This window comes from Erpetoichthys calabaricus, chromosome 2, assembly GCF_900747795.2.
Source record: "Erpetoichthys calabaricus chromosome 2, fErpCal1.3, whole genome shotgun sequence".
Classification (NCBI taxonomy): domain Eukaryota; kingdom Metazoa; phylum Chordata; class Cladistia; order Polypteriformes; family Polypteridae; genus Erpetoichthys; species Erpetoichthys calabaricus.
Genome location: NC_041395.2, coordinates 73,676,870 through 73,696,119, shown reverse-complemented (window position 1 = coordinate 73,696,119; position 19,250 = coordinate 73,676,870). Strand labels below are relative to the sequence as shown.

The window sequence follows — 19,250 nt, the reverse complement described above, 5'->3', positions numbered from 1 at the left end:
CTCAACAAAAAGTCCCTAAACCTTCACTTTGTTTGAGGTCTTATTTTGTTAAGGGTGAGGCATGAACACTGTAACTAAAAGTAAATTATTCATTCATTTTTTTAAATTTTCTAGTAGCATCATTTTACTGCAATTAAATCCTATGCTGTGGCTAAAATGTATTGTGTATTGATTTACTACTCTGTTTTATTAAAGTATGCTAAACTGCATATGATAGTTGTTTTACTTGTCATAAAATGCCTTGCAGGACTGTATGAATTAGGAAGACCCCAACATAGAAACTGACACCTGGACACGGTTGTCATTAAAGGGCAAAAAAGACCTAATGCTTAAGATTTACTAGACAAACAACTACCCCCAACTGTATGTTACTAGTCATCCTAATGATATAATCCTGCCACTTGTCAAGTTGTTCTTCTCCCCGTTGTAGTTGCTTTGGACAGTCATAACTTTTGTTTAGCTTCCATCTCCTCAAGATCTTTCAACTACCTCTATCCAAACTAAATCATGTTCTACCTTTAAAGCCTTAGAATTTGGAGAAAGACCGCAATCCTATTACTAGTCATTTTGTAATTTACTTATTGTACAATCTGCTGCCTTGAAATTGAGTTTCATTTACTTCATTCTTGAGCAGCATTTACAAATTCACATATGGGCAACAATTTTCATTCAGTAAAAACTGAAGATGGTGAAGACATTTGAAACTCTTAACTTTCTAATCAATTTCTGTAAAGTGCTTAATAATTAGTGGTTAATAAATGTCATCTAGTGGCTATATGTTTATTCATACAAAACACTGCTATTTACATAAAAAGAATACTTTATAGCCATGAAGATTGTTAACTTTACACTAATGTTTGTTTCATATCTGTTTCTGAGAATGTGAACCTAAATCAGAATTCACCTCTTTATTCTCCAAAGAGCTTAAACGAAGTTATTTTATCACAACAAAATATGAATACCTAAAGTCTTCAGCAAAGTTTAATAACTTAATTTTTTTTTTTATATCCGACAATATAGCTACACTTTTACATTAGCTATAATTATCTAAACATTTCCTGATAGACCATGGGACAACTGCTAACACTGTAGTATCAAGTACAGAAACATTAGTTACCTAATCCACTCTTTACACTTCCCCAATAAATGTTCACAGATTGCACATTTTCAATGTAGTAGTTATTCAGCTAAAGTTTCTCGTGCAAGTAAGGTACGCATAAAGGCTTCATACTGTTTTTAAATTGCAAGCTTAATTAATTTGGTGAAAGCTAGATTGCATGATCTAAAATACAGCTATAAATTCTATTTGCATGGTTGCTATTGCATACAGATAATTTATTATTTTTACTGCAACAAGTTAAAAATAATAACCCAAAAGAATAATGAAGGTCTGCTGGGAACGTCTGGCAGAAGAACCAGTCAGAAAGATCTTTAACTGCCACCTCCGGCAGAACTTCAACCTCATTCCGAGGGAGGCGAAGGACACGGAGTCTGAAAGGGCCATGTTCCGAGCCTCCATTGTCGAAGCAGCAGAATGGAGCTGTGGTCGCAAGGTTGTCGGTGCCTCTCATGCGGCAATCCATGAACCCGGTGGTGGACACCTAAGGTTCGAGAGGCCGTCAAGCTGAAGAAAGAGTCCTATCGAGTCTGGTTGACCAGTGGGACTCCAGAGGCAGCTGAGGGGTACCAGCGGGCCAAGCGTGTGGTGGCATCGGCTGTTGCAGAGGCAAAAACTCAGGCATGGGAGGAGTTTGGGGAAGCCATGGAAAACGACTTTCGGTCGGCACCGAGAAGGTTGTGGCAAACCATCAGATGCCTCAGGAGGGGAAAGCGGTGCTCCACCAACATTGTGTACAGTGGAGATGGGGCCCTGCTGACTTCAACTGTAGACGTTATTGACCGGTGGAAGGAATACTTCGAGGATCTTCTCAATCCCACCAGCATGTCTTCCTTAGAGGAAGCAGAGCTGGAGGACTCCGGGGGGGGGGGGCCCGTCCATAACAGGGGCTGAGGTGGCCGAGATAGTTAAAAATCTCTGAGGTGGCAGGGCCCCTGGAGTGGACGAGGTTCACCCTGGGTTCCTCAAGGCTCTGGATGTTGTGGGGCTGTCCTGGTTGACACGTCTCTGCAACATCGCATAGACATCGGAGGTAGTGCCTCTAGATTGGCAAACCGGGGTGGTGGTTCCCCTTTTAAAGAAGGGTGACTGGAGGATGTGCTCCAACTATAGGGGGATCACACTCCTCAGCCTCCCCAGTAAGGTCTATTCAGGGGTGCTGGAGAAGAGAGTTTCGGTCGATGGTCGAATCTCGGATTCAAGAGGATCAATGCGGATTCCGTCCCGGCCGCAGAACACTGGACTCGTTTCCTGTTAAGGTTGGATTCCGCCAGGGCTGCCCTTTGTCATCGATTCTGTTCATAAGTTATATGGACAGAATTAATAGGCGCAGCCAAGGAGGGGAGGGGGTCTTATTCGGTGACCTCAGAATCTCGTCTCTGCTATTTGCGGATGACATGGTTCTGTTGGCTTCATCAGACAGTGACCTCCAGCTCTCACTGGAGCGGTTCGCAGCCGAGAGCGAAGCAGCGGGGAAGAGAGTCAGCACCTCTAAATCTGAGGCCATGGTTCTCAGCCGGAAAAGGGTGGAATGCTCTCTCCGGGTTGGGAGCACAGTACTGCCTCAAGTGGAGGAGTTCAAGTATCTCAGGGTCTTGTTCACGAGTGAGGGAAAGAATGGAGCGGGAGGTTGACAGACGGATCGGTGCGGCATCCGCAGTAATGCGGGCTCTGCAACGGTCTGTCGTGGTGAAGAGAGAGCGGAGCCAAAAGGCAAGGCTGTCGATTTACCAGTCGATCTACGTTCCTACCCTCACCTATGGCCATGAACTTTGGGTAGTGACCAAAAGAGCAAGATCACGGATACAAGCGGCCGAAATGAGTTTTCTCCGCAGGGTGGCTGGACTTTCCCTTAGAGATAAGAGTGAGGAGTTCAGTTATCCGGGAGAGACTTGGAGTAGAGTCGCTGCTCCTCCGCATTGAGAGGAGTCAGTTGAGGTGGTTCGGGCATCTGGTTAGGATGCCCCCTGGACGCCTCCCTGGGGGGGTGTTCCGGGCATGCCCCACTGGGAGAAGGCCACGGAGCAGACCCAGGACATGCTGGAGGGATTATATCTCCAGGCTGGCCCTCCCCCAAGAGGGAGGGAGAGGGAGGTCTGGGCTTCCCTGCTTAGGCTGCTACCCCCGCGACCCGACCTCGGATAAGCGGTGGATAACACTAGAATCACCAGAGCCTACGAAAAAACTCGTATATCCGGCCCACCTTAAATCGCTTCTTAAATCCGTTCACACCTCTCCGCCAGCATCCTTTGTCCTCTAAATGTGCTGATAAAAGACAAGCTGCCAGCAGCCGGCTATTCCATCCCCCCACCGACTTAGAACGTAAGCGAACTTTTCCCAGCTCACGCTTTGATTGTTTACCTGGGAGTGAAGTGCAGTTTTACAGTGGAAATGATAGATCGTTATTTGGAAGACACGCATGAAATGTGTGTTCCGTTTCTAAAGTAATCTGTGTAAACACATTGTTAAAACAGAAACTTTTTCATATTTTAGTAATAAATGTTACAAAATGTAGTAGGCATAAACTATAGAATATATAAAGCCCGAGTTCCAAAGATCAAATAAACACTTTCACAAAAGCTTCAAGAATGACTCAACAGCTTCTGTGGCGTAGCGCGCTAAGATTTGCCTCTTAGCGCAGAGCAGCTTTTCCTTGCCTCACAGACCTGAGTTCGATTCCCCGCTGGGGATGAAGTGTTGCTTTTTTTTCTTTTCTTTTAAACCTCAAACGGACATAAAATTTATACATTGGTATGCACTGTCAGTTACTGAGATCGTTATATTTTCATGTGGGATGCTCCTTTTAAAATATTTTTTTAACAATTGAGACTGCAATTAACAGGAACAACTGTCCTTATAACTTATTTTTAAGATCCATAACACACAGACAGACAGAGCACTGCGTAATAGAGAGACAGACAGGCAGAGAAGTCACTAGATATATAAATAAACAGGGAAGCCACGTGTACTGAAAGAAAAAAAGAACAACATGTGCGTTGTCCCTGACTCTCTAAGTAAGATCGGGGGAGGGGTGATGTTAGAGCACCTGCACTTATTCAGTGCAGTAGGGACAACGCACATGTTGTTCTTTTTTTCTTTCAGTACACGTGGCTTCCCTGTTTATTTATATATCTAGTGACTTCTCTGCCTGTCTGTCTCTCTATTACGCAGTGCTCTGTCTGTCTGTGTGTTATGGATCTTAAAAATAAGTTATAAGGACAGTTGTTCCTGTTAATTGCAGTCTCAATTGTTAAAAAAATATTTTAAAAGGAGCATCCCACATGAAAATATAACGATCTCAGTAACTGACAGTGCATACCAATGTATAAATTTTATGTCCGTTTGAGGTTTAAAAGAAAAGAAAAAAAAGCAACACTTCATCCTCAGCGTGGAATCGAACTCAGGTCTGTGAGGCAAGGAAAAGCTGCTCTGCGCTAAGAGGCAAATGTTAGCGCGCTACGCCACAGAAGCTGTTGAATCATTCTTGAAGCTTTTGTGAAAGTGTTTATTTGATCTTTGGAACTCGGGCTTTATATATTCTATAGTTTATGCCTACTACATTTTGTAACATTTATTACTAAAATATGAAAAAGTTTCTGTTTTAACAATGTGTTTACACAGATTACTTTAGAAACGGAACACGCATTTCATGCGTGTCTTCCAAATAACGATCTATCATTTCCACTGTAAAACTGCACTTCACTCCCAGGTAAACAATCAAGGCGTGAGCTGGGAAAAGTTCGCTCACGTTCTAAGTTGGTGGGGGGATGGAATAGACGGCTGCTGGCAGCTTGTCTTTTATCAGCACATTTAGAGGACAAAGGATGCTGGCAGAGAGGTGTGAACGGATTTAAGAAGTGATTTAAGGTGGGCCGGATATACGAGTTTTTTCGTAAGCTCTGGTAATTCTAGTGATAATGGATGGATGGAAGTTAAAAATAAAGCAGGTAGTGTTTATACAGAGACACAAAAGCAGCTTTGTTTAAAAAGGAGCATAGGCACAGTAGCAGACAGGCAATTAGGTATTTATCCTTTTAAAAGGTTACTGAACTGTTAAATAAAAGAAATAAAGTTGAGACAAAACTGTTTCATAATTTTATAAACATCCATAAAGTGCATGTAAAAATATATATACTGTAAATATACATACACAATGTCACAGAGTTTACTAAAACAGATTTCAATCATTACAAAATTAATTTCGAATTGCTTGTGATTTTTTACTAGTGAATTTTTTTTTTGCTTTTCTGCGATTGCGTTTCTGTAAAGTTATACAAATGGATCTCAATCCTGGTAATTATTGACAATTAAAATACGACCATCAGAGACAGATGCCATTTAACCATGTTTTTCATTTATGGCCACAATGTCTCCCTACAATAATTAAGACTAAACCGATTACTACTTGTTATAGCCAAAGTTTACATTGAAGTGTCCTTTTTACAACTATATTCTTTAAATATTGCCATTGAGAGCTGTTTATTGAGAAATAATTGTATCATCCAATTGCCATGGCTATTTAGGCAACAGTATATAAATCAAAAAATGTTAATGACTGTAATGAAAATGCAATATAAAAGGATTTCATATGCTATTAAGAATACGTCATCTTACTGTCATCTTTCCTTAACACTTTTTGAATACTCACAAATCAAATGACTGTCCATATGTTTTCTTTGTTTTTTATCATTATGACAGGGCAGGCGATACCTGCACTTGTTTTTCAATCAAAGCTACATAGGACTGTTTACAATACAGCTGTCATGGTGCTTTCACTATCTTCAGAATTAACCTCTGAAGCTAGGCAGAGAGCCAGCTTAAATGAGACTCAAAACAGAAAAAAAGCCCTTCAGGTAAACAGTATGATAAGCTTAGCTGCAAAAATTAGACATTGTTTTGAACTAAGAGGCAGTTGCTATAGAGACAGTTGCTAATTAACTGCATTCAGCCAAGAGAACAAAGGGCTTAAGGGCACTCAGAGTGCGGTTTCTCATAGTGAGCAATGCATAACATCTTATGCAATCCACGAGTCTCTCATAGCTAAAATACCTGAGTCTTTACTTCAGTTGCAGATGCCATAAGAACAAGGACTGTCAACTAATCAAAATATTTACTTCATAATGAACTCATTAAAGCCTTTTAATTGCATTTCACTTGCATGTTTGAATTTAAAAATACACATTCATTTTATCAAATTAAATATGGGAAGTAACAAGGAACCCAAAAATTAACACAATCACTCAACAAATAATTCAGGCTAATGGTATATTAACGTTCACCTTACATATAAAATTAAAACTTCTTGGCAAAATACATCAAGAAACATCTCACATTTGATTACGGACCATTTGTTAAGAAAGTAGTAAACAAACTGAGGAAAGGCTAAAGACAACTGTCAATACATTAAACAAGTTAAGCATGTTTTCAGTTATAATCTTGAATAAAACTGTTGAGTGGTAAAACAACAAAATAAGGGAAAAAGTATAATTCTGTATATCCTCTTTATGTAGTAAAAATAATTTACAATTGTTTGCAAATTTACATATTATCATAGGGAGTAGCATGGAGGCACAGTGACTAGTATTGCCACCTCACAGATACTGCATCCGAGATTAAAATCCCTTGCTTGATGAAGTCACTTGATATCTGGTTAACAATTTGCAACTTTGTGCTCCAACTGCAGTGCACTTTTTGAAGTGTTCGGTATTAAACCGTAACTATTAAATAGGTCTGTTTATTCGTCAAAAGTTTCCGCTTACCGGACTGCTGTACAATATGTCTCATTCTGCCCATAAAACGTGGTCTGAAGCCTTCAGTTTGCTGGTGGTCTCTGAGGTCTACAGCACATGCTAGGGAATCCAATGCTTCATACTGGGAAATGATGAAAAGTCTCCTTATGGACAAAACGCACACCTTGAATGTCAATATTAAAGCGTACTTTACTGAATTGAAGCCACTGATTGCTTATATGAAGTTCGAGCAATCCCAAATTAAAAAGAATTGCAATATATATTTCAGCGTTTTACAACACGGAGAGGAAACCAGATCCTTACTCAGGGAGACTGTTGCATTTAAACTAAAGTTGGCAGGCCAAGAGGATGGTTTACAGCATTAAAAGGCAGCGCTATCGAGATTAAAAAGGCCAAAAGTATCTGTTTGAACTGGATTCTTCCAAAGACTGATGAAAGCAAGATCCCTCCCAAACTACTTATTATGTTGGTGGTGCCTGATCATACTTTCTTGATCTGTGATCCGTGGGCATTCTTTGGACACTCAAACTATCCTCCTCACTGTTCATGGGGTCAATAAAGACACAGGTCCTCATCCAGGTTGATTCTAAACATCTACAGTTAATTTAAATATTTTTAAATAAATTATAGCCCTGATGGTGGAAAAAACATTTTCAAAAACTTTGGCTATTTTCTAATCACTATGTTCTGATTTGTGCACTTCAACAACTTTTTGTTGCTCATCATTACTACGTTCTCAGGTCTTTCCCATTGTATGAATGATTTGAATTTAACATTTTTTTCCTCGGCAAATTCTGCTTTTATTTACCAAGGATGTCAATATTAGTGGACTGAACAGTATCATTTTAAACTTCCTATTAGCAAGGGTTCTGAGACAGGGCTGTCCCCTCTCTCCAGCTTTTGGCCAAAGCTATTCATATACAATGCCTATCAATGCTTATAAATTACTTGTATAATAATAAAAAATAAAAACTTCAAAAATTGAATCACAGTGGATTTAATTTGGCTGTGTTGACACTGATCCAACATAAATATAATTTTTAATGGCAAAGAGAAAACAGATCTCTAAAGCATGATCTAATTAATCACAAATATAAAACGCTAAATAACTGATCACATAAGAACTCACCCCCCTTCAAGTCAGTATTTAGTAGATGCACCTTTGGCAACAATTACAGCCTCCAGTCAGTGGTTAGTTCTCTATCGGCTTTGAACTTCAGATCAATGTAGATTTTCTCCATTATTCTTTGTAAAACTGCTCAAACTTTGTCAATTTGCATGGGGATCATGAGTGTACAGGCTTTTTCAAGTCCAGCCACAAGTTTTCATTGGATTTAGATCTGGACTCTGACTCAGCCACTCCAGGACATTATAAGCCACTCCTATTTAGCTTTAACTTTAATGCTTAAGTGTCATTGTCTTGATGGTAAATACATCCCCGAAGGTGCAGGTTTTTGTCCAAGATTTTGCTGCATTAAAAATTTTCCCCTTTACCCTCAGAAACCTTCCAGGGCCTGCTGCAGAAAAATATTCACACAGCATGCTGCCACCACCATGATTCACGATGGGTGTGATATGCTTTTGATAATGCGAAGTGTTGGTTAATGCCACACAGGTAATTTAGTCTGATGGATAAAAAGCTCAATTTTTGCCAGAACCTTATTCCAAGTGACTACAGAGTCCTCCCACGTGTCTTGAGGTAAACTATGCAAGTTTTTTTTGACAGTAGCTATCTCTTTGCCACTCTCCCATAAAGCCTGTTCTGCTAAAGCGCCCTGGCAACAGTTGTTATATACACAGTCTCAAGAACAGTATCTTGTAACTGCTTTAGAGTTATCACAGGTCTCTTGGCGTACTCCCTAGCTAGTCTTCTTGCATAATCAATTTTGCGGACAGCTTGCTCTAGACAGATGTTCAACTAGGCCATACTCTTACTACTTCTTAATGACTCTTTATAACTGTATTTCAAGAAATGTACAAGAATACTTATTTTCTTGTATCCATCAACTGACTGTGTGCTTTTCAAACACCTTTTCACAGAATTGCTTGGAGTGTTTTTTTCTTCATTGTGTTGGTCAGGTCTTGATACCTGCTGACCACACTCTGGGCCTTCCAGATACAGGCACATTTATAGTACAATACACGCTCCTTGACTACAGACAGGTGGATCACCATTTAACTAATTATTTGACTTCTAAAACAAATTTCCAGCACCAGTGATGATTTAGGAGTGAAGGGGATAAATATTTGAGTGGTCAGTTAGTTTGTGTTTATTTGTAATTAATCTACATTACTTTGCAGAGATCCAGAATTACCCTACCCACTTCCTCTTCTTACTGGATAGAGGTTCATTCTCCAACCTCCTGTTTCTTTGGAATAGCAGTAGATCCAAACTAAATAACACTGTCTTAATCTGGCATAGGTGTTACACACCCATCTTTAATAATCATGTTACTATTAGATGGTCATCCCGAATTTTGTCTGCCTGGATACAGCATTTTGTCAGTATATGTGAGTGGTCTGTTGGGTGATTTGGTCTACAATCATTCCAAAGTCTCTGGCTTCACTTTGGCATTCCTTCTTCCATCTTATTCTACTATACTGCAGCTTTGTTCACCGCCAAAGGCCTATGGTATCTAGCTTAAATCTTCTTTACACTATCATCCTCTGTTGTTCTCCCTGAAACACTACCTTGTTTCTTTACTCACTGTTAGGTAAGGCTCTTATAAACCACTACCTCTCATCTCCCAGTGGTCTGAGGATCTTGGATAACCTCCCTCTTTGTTGGGATTACATTTTAAAAATATATAATTTTCATAAAGAAAACCCAACCATCAATTTAAATTAAATCTTACTTCCTTGTAAGGTACATTTAATTTTCCTTTGTCATTTTCATCTACATGATGTCCCAGGGACCTTTATACACAAGTACTGGTTTTACCCTCCTGTTCCGGAGTTTGGATTTCTAATCTCCTGGTTACTTTTTTCAGTGCTATTAGTTCCTATCCTCCCAGACTGGCATACAGTATATACTTATATACTCCTACACCTTTCAGTGCTCTCTCTCCCCCTCTCTGTGTACCAGCAACAGCAGCTAAACTTCACATTTCCTTTACATGGAAGACTTCAGGCCTGATTACACTGATGTGTGTCTGCCTTTTATAATTTGACAAGGGGGGCTCCGCCACCTGCTCGCTTCGCTCGCCTACCCCCGGCGTTGGGTATCCTGAAATACATTAGTCGAGGTCGTTCGTCTTGGAGCCGTGCCCGCTTTGCATGTGGCATTTCAGACGCACATTTTAGGCGCCTGCGTTCGTTGATTTTATCCAGGCGGGCTCGTGTTTGTATATCCGTCAGTCGAGCTCATTCGTTTTGAACCCGTGCCTGGTTTGCTTCCGCAGTTTCAGACGCGCATTGTAAGCGCCTGCGTTCATTGATCTTATCCAGGTGGGCTCGTGTTTGTATGGTTGAGCTGTATTGTGTTTGCATTCAGTGTAAAGCGTTCAGCGGTTTGTACAATCCTAAGCAGCATATTATTCCTAACTTCACTCCACAGTAGTGCCACTCACAATAGGGCAGTGACGCCTGCACCTTCCGCAGTAGTGCCACTCACAATAGGGCGGTGACGCCTGCGCCTTCACTCATTGTGGACCTGTGGGGCCTCCGTAGCCTCTTCCGTTTGAATCTGGGCAGCAGCGCAGAATCCTCTTTTTTGTGTGGCTGTGTCGGTAGTCGTTAGCTATGGGTGGCGTTGTTGCTTCATTTCTCATCTACGTCAGTTGAGCTCTTTTGCTTTTGGGCCGTGACTCCTTCGTGTGCGGTGGATACGACTTCGCTTGCGGTTTATGAGACGTGCGCTGTACGCGCCTGCGCAGTACGTCTCATGGTCCCATCGCCGTGTACCTACATCCATGCCATCCGGTTTACCATTCTCGGTTAGTAATATGGATTCTCCTTAAGCTGGCTCTATTATGGATTAATGCATCCAGAGGATCTATTAATGAATAGGATTCCGCTGTTTCTAACCTTCAGGAAGCTAAACATGTGATGTAGTCAGGTGTAGTGGTGTGGTCAGTTGGCACTGCCAAGGTTCCTGGCAGTTTCCTAACATAGGGCAAGTGACCACATACACATACAAAAATATCTTGTGCCTGGTAATGGTGTAGTGTCTGCACACTCTCAATAAGTCTGCAAGTTTTTTTGACTCAAAGGTGTATAAGGTTATGATTATTGTGCACTGCAAAATGATTTTGCTTGTGCATGCAAGATAGGATCATGGTCGCAGTATAAGCGTTTGCCGTTGATGGGTGATGCAAGGAACAGTATAAATGCAGGGAACAGGATTACTTGGCCACTAACCTGCCTGATTGCTGCGTCTGTGTTTAGGAGAATGGTAAATAACCGTGCTATTCCTCTTTCAACCTGAATAAAGTTGGTTTTGTTAAAGTACTGAGACTCAGCTTCATGTTTTGGGGTGCAAGACACGGACTCACACATTACAATACACACATATATATTATATTATATTAAACACATACATACACCTGCCAAATAATACCACAAAGAGTACACGACACGTGTTTCACCCTAATTGGGGCTCTTCAGGTGTTGCTCCTTTGCTTCCTCTTTCAGGGATCGAACCTCAAACATCAGCGCTTAAGGCAAAGCCTCAGACATTGTAGCATGGTCGCTGGTTTGCTTACTTGACAGAGTGTAGATCAGATAATTACATGCATAGGTCTGACCACATAGCATCAAGTTGATGACACTTCTGGAATATTGATCTGGTCAGTTAAGTAGCAGAGGGTGTTGTTAATCAGTTTCAGCTGCTTTGGTGTTAATGAAATTAACAGGTGCACTAGAGGTGCAACAATGGGATGACCCCCAAAACAGGAATGGTTTAACAGGTGGAGGCCACTGACATGTTTCCCTCCTCATCTTTTCAAACTGTTCTTTTTTTTTTTTTTTACACTACTTGTAGCATGAGGCAATACCTGGACCCTACAGAGGTTGCACAGGTAGTCCAACTTCTCCGGGATGGCACATCAATACGTGCCATTGCCAGAAGGTTTGCTGCGTCTCCCAGCACAGTCTCAAGGGGATGGAGGAGATTCCAGGAGACAGGCAGTCACTCTAGGAGAGCTGGACAGGGCCATAGAAGGTCCTTAACCCATCAGCAGGTCCAGTATCTACTCTTTTGGGCAACAAGGAACAGGATGAGCACTGCCAGAGCCCTACAAAATTACCGCCAGCAGGCCACTGGTGTGAATGTCTGTGACCAAACAATCAGAAACAGACTTCATGAGGGTGGCCTGAGGGCCTGACGTCATCTAGTGGGCCCTGTGCTCACTGTCCGGCACCGTGCACCTTGAGTGGCATTTGCCATAGAATATCAGAATTGGCAGATCAACCCACTGGCGCCCTGTGCTTTTCACAGATGAGAGCAGGTTCACCCTGAGCACATATGACAGACATGAGGCTGCTACCTAGGACACAAAAAACAGCTCTGACTTGTCATGGTGGTTTTAAATACCTGTCAAAGATCAGGAGAATAATGGTCTATAAAATACAGTATTGTAGGCCTGCTCCTGATAAACAGGCCAAAAATCAAACCCCAAGAAAGGCTTCATGACAGAGAGTAAATGGACTTTGTATTGAAGGTCAGGTGTAGGGAAACTACACTCTCAAGGAAGAAATTTTTATTTATAAAAGACAATCTAGAATATTGGGAGGTGGAAAAGCAAGGGGACCAACCATAACAAAAAGATAAAAAGAATGTTAGGCCAAGTTAGTAAATCACAATGTACATTTGTCTAGGACATTTGCCTAATACATTTTTGATATCCTTTTACATATTCATTCTTTATTTTTGTTATATGAAATACATATTGATATATTTTGCCACTTCAGTTAGCACTACAGTGAACTATAGGTGGTGCTGCACTATAAAAAGAGTGAATGTAAAAGAGAGAGATACACTTTCATTATTGCATCTAATAATAAATATAGAGCACAGCTGGTACAGTCAACTACCTGATTTGATTTATGATTTCATTTACATTCAGGAGAGCAGTAATAAAACAGTTAATTTGTTGAAAACAAATGAATATTAAGGCATCTGCAATCTGGTCACAATCAGCATACTATAGTTCTACAACATACTAAATCAGCATGACAATATTCAACCAAGCCTATGAATATTTTACACAAAAACAAACACCCAAAATCAATACATCTTCTGACAAGTTCTCAAAGCTAATGAAAGCATGTGTTAAAATACAGGTACACTTAAATGTTAGCTAACTACATGCTCAATGGACTTATTTATCTCCTCTTATTAATAAAACTATGTTCTTACTTTAAAACTATCTGTCAAGATCTTTAGATATGGTTTGTACCATAGGGAAGTCCATAAAATCATGCAATAAATTGCAATAAATATTAAGTAGACCCGTGTTACAATATAGTGGCTGCCGCAAACTGAAGATATCACAGTGAAGCATTATATCTGCCAAGACTGCTGGGTGGCCATTAATCTCCAAGGTTTTTCCTATTCTACAATTAAGACATGCGATTTATGGGGATGGTTTCTGGTTACCTAATTAGATGCCCTGATTGTTTCATATTTTTCCTACAAAACAAAGTCAAATGTGCAGTTTTAAAAATTTGGTACAACTAAAAGGTTTGGAAACCTGTTTGCTTATGCTAGTTTTTAACCTTTAAGTATTATACAGAGTTTTATTTTAGTGACATAAAAAATACCTTGAAATAGCTGTACAGTGTTTAAATTAGATGGTTTACATTTTTTATTCTTACAAGTCTTTAGCTTAAAATCTGTAGATTGTGTCAGTATCTTTCAGAATCACAAAGCCCATGGTTTACAACAAAATCTGGAACATATTTGATTTATCAATCAATCAGCAAACCATTTTTATTTATAAATAAACTGAAAAATCAATAATATGTACCGTCTTAAAGCTAACTGCTTTTACACTGTAGACATGGCAATAAGTATGTATTGAAAGGCACTGGCTATGGGCTTACCAACTGTTACATCACTTTTTGACACTAAATACCCCATCTTTCCAGTAAGGCAAGTATAAACATCACTTCTTACAGTATTTGGCATTTTTCTGTCTCTGGATAACATTAAAAAATCAGTTCCTAAAAAGTAATGTTAAAGACTACCCCATTTTATCTTTAGCAAAACAGCATTTACTTAACAGTCAACTATAATATTATGAGTTTTTTTTTTAAATTTAACTTGAGCTTAGTTGACAAATCAATAAATTAAGCCTCTTGTCAAGTTTCAGCTATTTTTTAGAGCTGACGTGCAGAATCATTATACCAGCATGCTACTGTGTTCCAGGGCCATCTTTAAAATGTACTGATTCCAGAACTGTGGATTGGACATGTTTACTCCTACAGTAATATCATAACACAGTCCGTGGTCTTATAACCTTTACAAGAAGTATAGCTAAGTCACCGAATCATTGGACAAATAAAGCCATATTTTTTCATTGGCACACTTAAATTCATGTACAAATAATTACAGAAATTTTATAACAGTATCAAAAACAAATATGAGAAACTACCATACAAGTTTAATAGTTTAGCCTTTTGAAAATTCATCATTTATTTCTGTGAACAGGAGATCTACTTAAAAATGCAGCAAGTTTCAAAACTTCGCCTTGTGGCGGAGGTAAAAAATCTTTAATCTAAGTAGCAATACAGTTGCTATTTGAACAATTTAAAAAAAAAAAAAAGCGTGCTGATTCTAACATGGAAATATCACTTAATTCACTATGGAATACACTTCAGTGAAGTTATTGGAAGGGGCAGGGGAGTGTATTCTTCAGTGACACTGCATAGTAGGATTTAAATCTTTTTGCATGCATTTTCACATTTGCAGAAAACAGTGCTCTTCATTTAAAAGCAAATCATTTAAAACTTTACAAATCAAATGTATTTACTTAACATTAATCCTCTGCAAAGTGAGCATATTTTTTGGCAAACATAGTGCACTCGGGATCTGTGGTCTAAAATCTCTTTGTACCAGCAGCTGAAAAGCTTCATTACAACGCTTTGCTTTCCAGACTTTACATTTCATTTGGCCAAAGGGGTCACATGACAGCTGCAAACTAATGCCCTAAGGGTTCTTTCTGCCTTCATTTGACACTGACAGGCTGTGAGAGACTCCAACACCACAGAAAGAAAATATTCCTTCTTTCCATTACATCACCCAGCCAGCAATGGGGGAAGGGGCACAGCTGGTGGCAGCCACAGTACCATCTGCTCTTAACTAATAGTTCATGCTGTTTTACTTATAGACTCTTACTTCTGGAGCTAAGGACATTAATATCTGGTTGCCACTGGCAGTTAGACTTTACTGGCCTTTAAAATCGTGAATACTCATTTGGATGTTTGTTACGTTACCATTATTAAGTTATTTTATGCCTTTATATTTTAATGTTGTGCAAAGATGCACATTAAAAATCAGTAACATTTTCATTACTTTTTAAATACTATTTTAATGAATATCATTACATTTAAAGGCAAACTATACAGCACCTTTAAAAATACTTTAATATTAAGAAAATTACTTCTGGCATTTAATGTATTAAATTATTGAGCTTTCGTCAACAGTATTTAAAAAAAAATCCACTTTTCACTTTTGACATATTTTAATTGACATCTCATTTCCAGATGCTTCTAGTCCAACATCAACATTCATTATTTTGACTTACCGTACATCTTGCCTTCATCTGATAAGATAATTTTCCTCCTCCCACATGGAGGGTAGATAGCCAGTGCTTCCTGGAAACTCTGTTCAATGTCAGGGCTCCAGACACCTTCTGCATCATTGTCAATGGGCTTGTCTGCAGAGTCACTCATTCTTTCAATATCTTCGGCAGGACTTTCACTGCCGCTCCAGCTGTTGGGATCAATGGTGATGGCTGGTTTCTCCAAGCCAAAGCCTGGAGCCTAGTAAAAAAGAAATCTAAAAAAAAAAAAAAACAAAAAAAAAAAAAAAACACACACACAAAGAAATCAGCAATATGAAAGACATTGGACTTGTCTACCAGTTTTCAACTTAATGAAAGACACTGAATAATACTGTATTACAGACACTTCCACATTACACGTAATTAACACAGTGAGTAAGTTTTGGAAACAAAACTAGAAACCTTGTGTGTTACACTCAAACACTTACTAGGTTAAAATACCCGGCAGCTACCTACATCTACTGTATTAAAATATAAGTAAGCAATGAGCTGGGGTCAGTTTAAGTATATCTGTCAACACAACTTATACAAAAACTGACCATTAATATTCATACTTCAAAAAAATCAATATATTCTTTTTCCAAAACTTTTTTCATTTCAAGGTGATGAGGAGCCAAAGACTGTTCTAAAAATATTAGGCACCAAGGAATAAACAAAGAAAAGCTGTCCATAGACTAATTTAGATTGTTTATCGTGATTTTTATCAGGACACATTTTTATTTTACAATATGTCACATACTTGCTTGGCAGGTTTTACCTGGCACTGAATTTCAGGAAGACAATGACTTTCCAAAAACAGACAGAAATCGGTAAAAACTTTCTTACTTTTAAACAATATTTATGTGTCTAGTGGCTTACAGTCCAACAAGATTGCCAAGTATGTGATGCAGAGAAAAAACACTGATCAGCTTGCTAATACTGTCCTGGAAGAAATGTAAAAACAACTGTATTATGGCACTCCATCTAGTACTGGCTACTACTTTGCGCCTAATGCTGCAAGGATTGGCTCCAACTACTCATGACTCTTAAAAATTGCATTCTTAAACCTGCTTAAGTCACTTTGGAAAGAACTTCAGAAATTTTATTAAATAATGTGAATGAACAAAAATCACTTGACTAAACTAATTTTTACATTCATAGATCAGTCAAGAAGTGACTAATACTGTATTACATACATTCAATGACACCTTCTTTAGGACATGTGCTCTGCAAATAGATTGAACAAGAAAATATAAAGTACAGGTATGTAAATTCAAGAGTAAATTCATTTTCATTATACTTTTTTTAAGACAAATTATTGCCAGATAGTCACAGGTTCATTACACTTAAATATTACACTTATTGGATATGTTTGCTGTTTAAAATGTATTATTGCACCTTTGACACTATTGGTATGATTCAGCACAAACCACGAAAGATGTACAGTGACGGTGTGAATTGCAAGGAGCCCCCCAACATAAAAATCACAGTATCACATTAAGATTAATTATTTTTTTCATATATGATAATATTAAAAATTGTTATTCTGTTAAGCAATATTTTTTTATTGTTTTTAATGTTAAAAATCATCTCCCTCGAGGCAAAATTGTATCAATTTACAACATATAAAAATGTATAAAAAAGTATATCAGCAGTCTCCAAGGTAAGACTAGGAATATATAACACAAACAGCCTAAATGTAACAATGGGTGAGTCTTTATCAGATGTCTGTAGTAATGCTGCTGACTGATATGTGAGTTTAGTATATTTCACAATAAAATATTTGAACAAATACGTTGTATTTAAAGTCTTGAGGCGATAAAATTACACATTGCCGTAAGATAAACGTAGTCTATTATGCATTATTTTCACAAAAAATTATTAAACTTTAATACACTACCAAAATGTGTTGGACAATATTGAGCCCTTAAATACTAATAAAAGTTTCAAAGCTTCATTCTAGTTAATCAAAAAAGGAGTTACTGGTGGAGTGGTGGCTCTGAGGCTAAGGATCTGCACTGGTATCCAAAAGGTTGCCGGTTCGAATCCCCGCCACTGCCAAAAGAGATCCTACTCTGCTGGGCCCTTGAGCAAGGCCCTTAACCTGTAATTGCTCCAGGGGCGCTGTACAATGGCTGACCCTGCGCTCTGACCCCAAGGGGTATGCGAAAACTAACAAATTCCTAATACAAGAAATTGTATAAGGCGAAATAAAGAACAAAAAAAAAACAAAAAAAACATGTTATGGCAAATTAACACAATAGCCAAAAAAAAGGTCTACAGGAAACTCCAAACACTGGAACAGTTTCAGCTAAATGCTGAATTTAAACATTTAATTTAAATGGGAACGAAGAATTTAGTATACAAGTATCTGAAGAAATGCTAATAATTGACTGCCATAGAGGTCCCTATACTTATAAATGCGGTTAAAACATCCTAGCCTCTATTGTCCTCAATGTATTGATGATCTATCTAGCCCAATGTCCCTAAATCAGTGAAAGGTACAGATAACCATTTGTCTTGTTTGACTGCAATATGTTTTCGCCCATTAACTGAAATGCAAAGAAAAACCTTAAAAGCAGAAAATATAATTAAAAATAATAATTACTATACAGAACTAACAGTGACATAATGCATCCATCCATAAATTTTCAGATCATACTTGTGTCCATCATAGTGTTGAAGGTGAGGCAGAGCTTATCTCAGCTGCCTCAGGCACAAAGCTGAAATCACACACCCAACCACAGTATCTCTGAGATTGGGAGGAATCCAAAACAGAGAAAGGGAACCCTCACAGACATGGGGATATTGTACAGCTCCAGAGAGACAGTGACAGAAACAGGGAACACACACAAGTTTAAGAAGCTATCTAGCAGCTGTGCAACATACTACACAAACTATGCAGCCTAAATACTCAGAACTATATATAAATATGTAACCATTTTTTGTTAAAAACACCTAACTCATATGTACATGACTGTGAAATGCAACAAGTTAATGTCAGACTTGCACAGGTGCTCCAACCTTAGACCATGGCTCAAGACTGTGTATTCAGATGAATATATGAATATTACTGTATATACTGTTCACTATACGAAAAGGCAATAACTTTTGATATTATTACCAAATTAGAATCCTTAACTTAGATTTAACTAATGATACATAGATATTTTACACCTCAGGTAAAAGGAGGATAATTTCTGTTGAAGGATTTAAATTACTTCACTATATTATTAAAATCTATTTTGCAGTTAACATTTTACAGAGATGCATACATTTTTTAAACCTCTTGAAAAATAGCTCTATAAAAATGCTAAATTTTTGAATCCTTGAACTGTGCAAAAATAAAGCCAGCATTAACAAAAAAACTAAAAGGGTAAAAGAAAAAAAAAAAAAGAAACGTATATGGGAAAAAAAGGCGTTTTTAAAGACACTTTTGAAGTTCTATGTTAGGACAGTTTCCCCTCCCTCCTCCTTCCCTTTGGCAAAATCCTATTCATGTATCACAAGCTGTTATAAAATAGGACTAGAAGCATATGTTTCTTCTAGAATGTCAGTCTGTGAGGGGGATGGGGACAAGCTGTTGGAAAAAGCTCACACTGAGTGGAGGCTGCATTT

The 19,250-nt window shown here is 38.5% G+C and overlaps 1 protein-coding gene across 5 annotated transcripts in view; it reads right to left on the bottom strand.

The window, feature by feature from the left end:
• Nucleotides 1–19,250, bottom strand: part of tead1b (TEA domain family member 1b) — a 184,158-nt gene that overhangs the window by 102,488 nt on the left and 62,420 nt on the right. For all 5 annotated transcript variants that reach the window (XM_051922781.1, XM_051922782.1, XM_051922784.1 and 2 more), the window contains exon 3: nucleotides 15,615–15,868. In XM_051922781.1, the coding sequence (XP_051778741.1) occupies nucleotides 15,615–15,762 (148 nt within the window). In that variant the 5' untranslated portion in view covers nucleotides 15,763–15,868. The remainder of the gene's footprint in view (nucleotides 1–15,614; nucleotides 15,869–19,250) is intronic.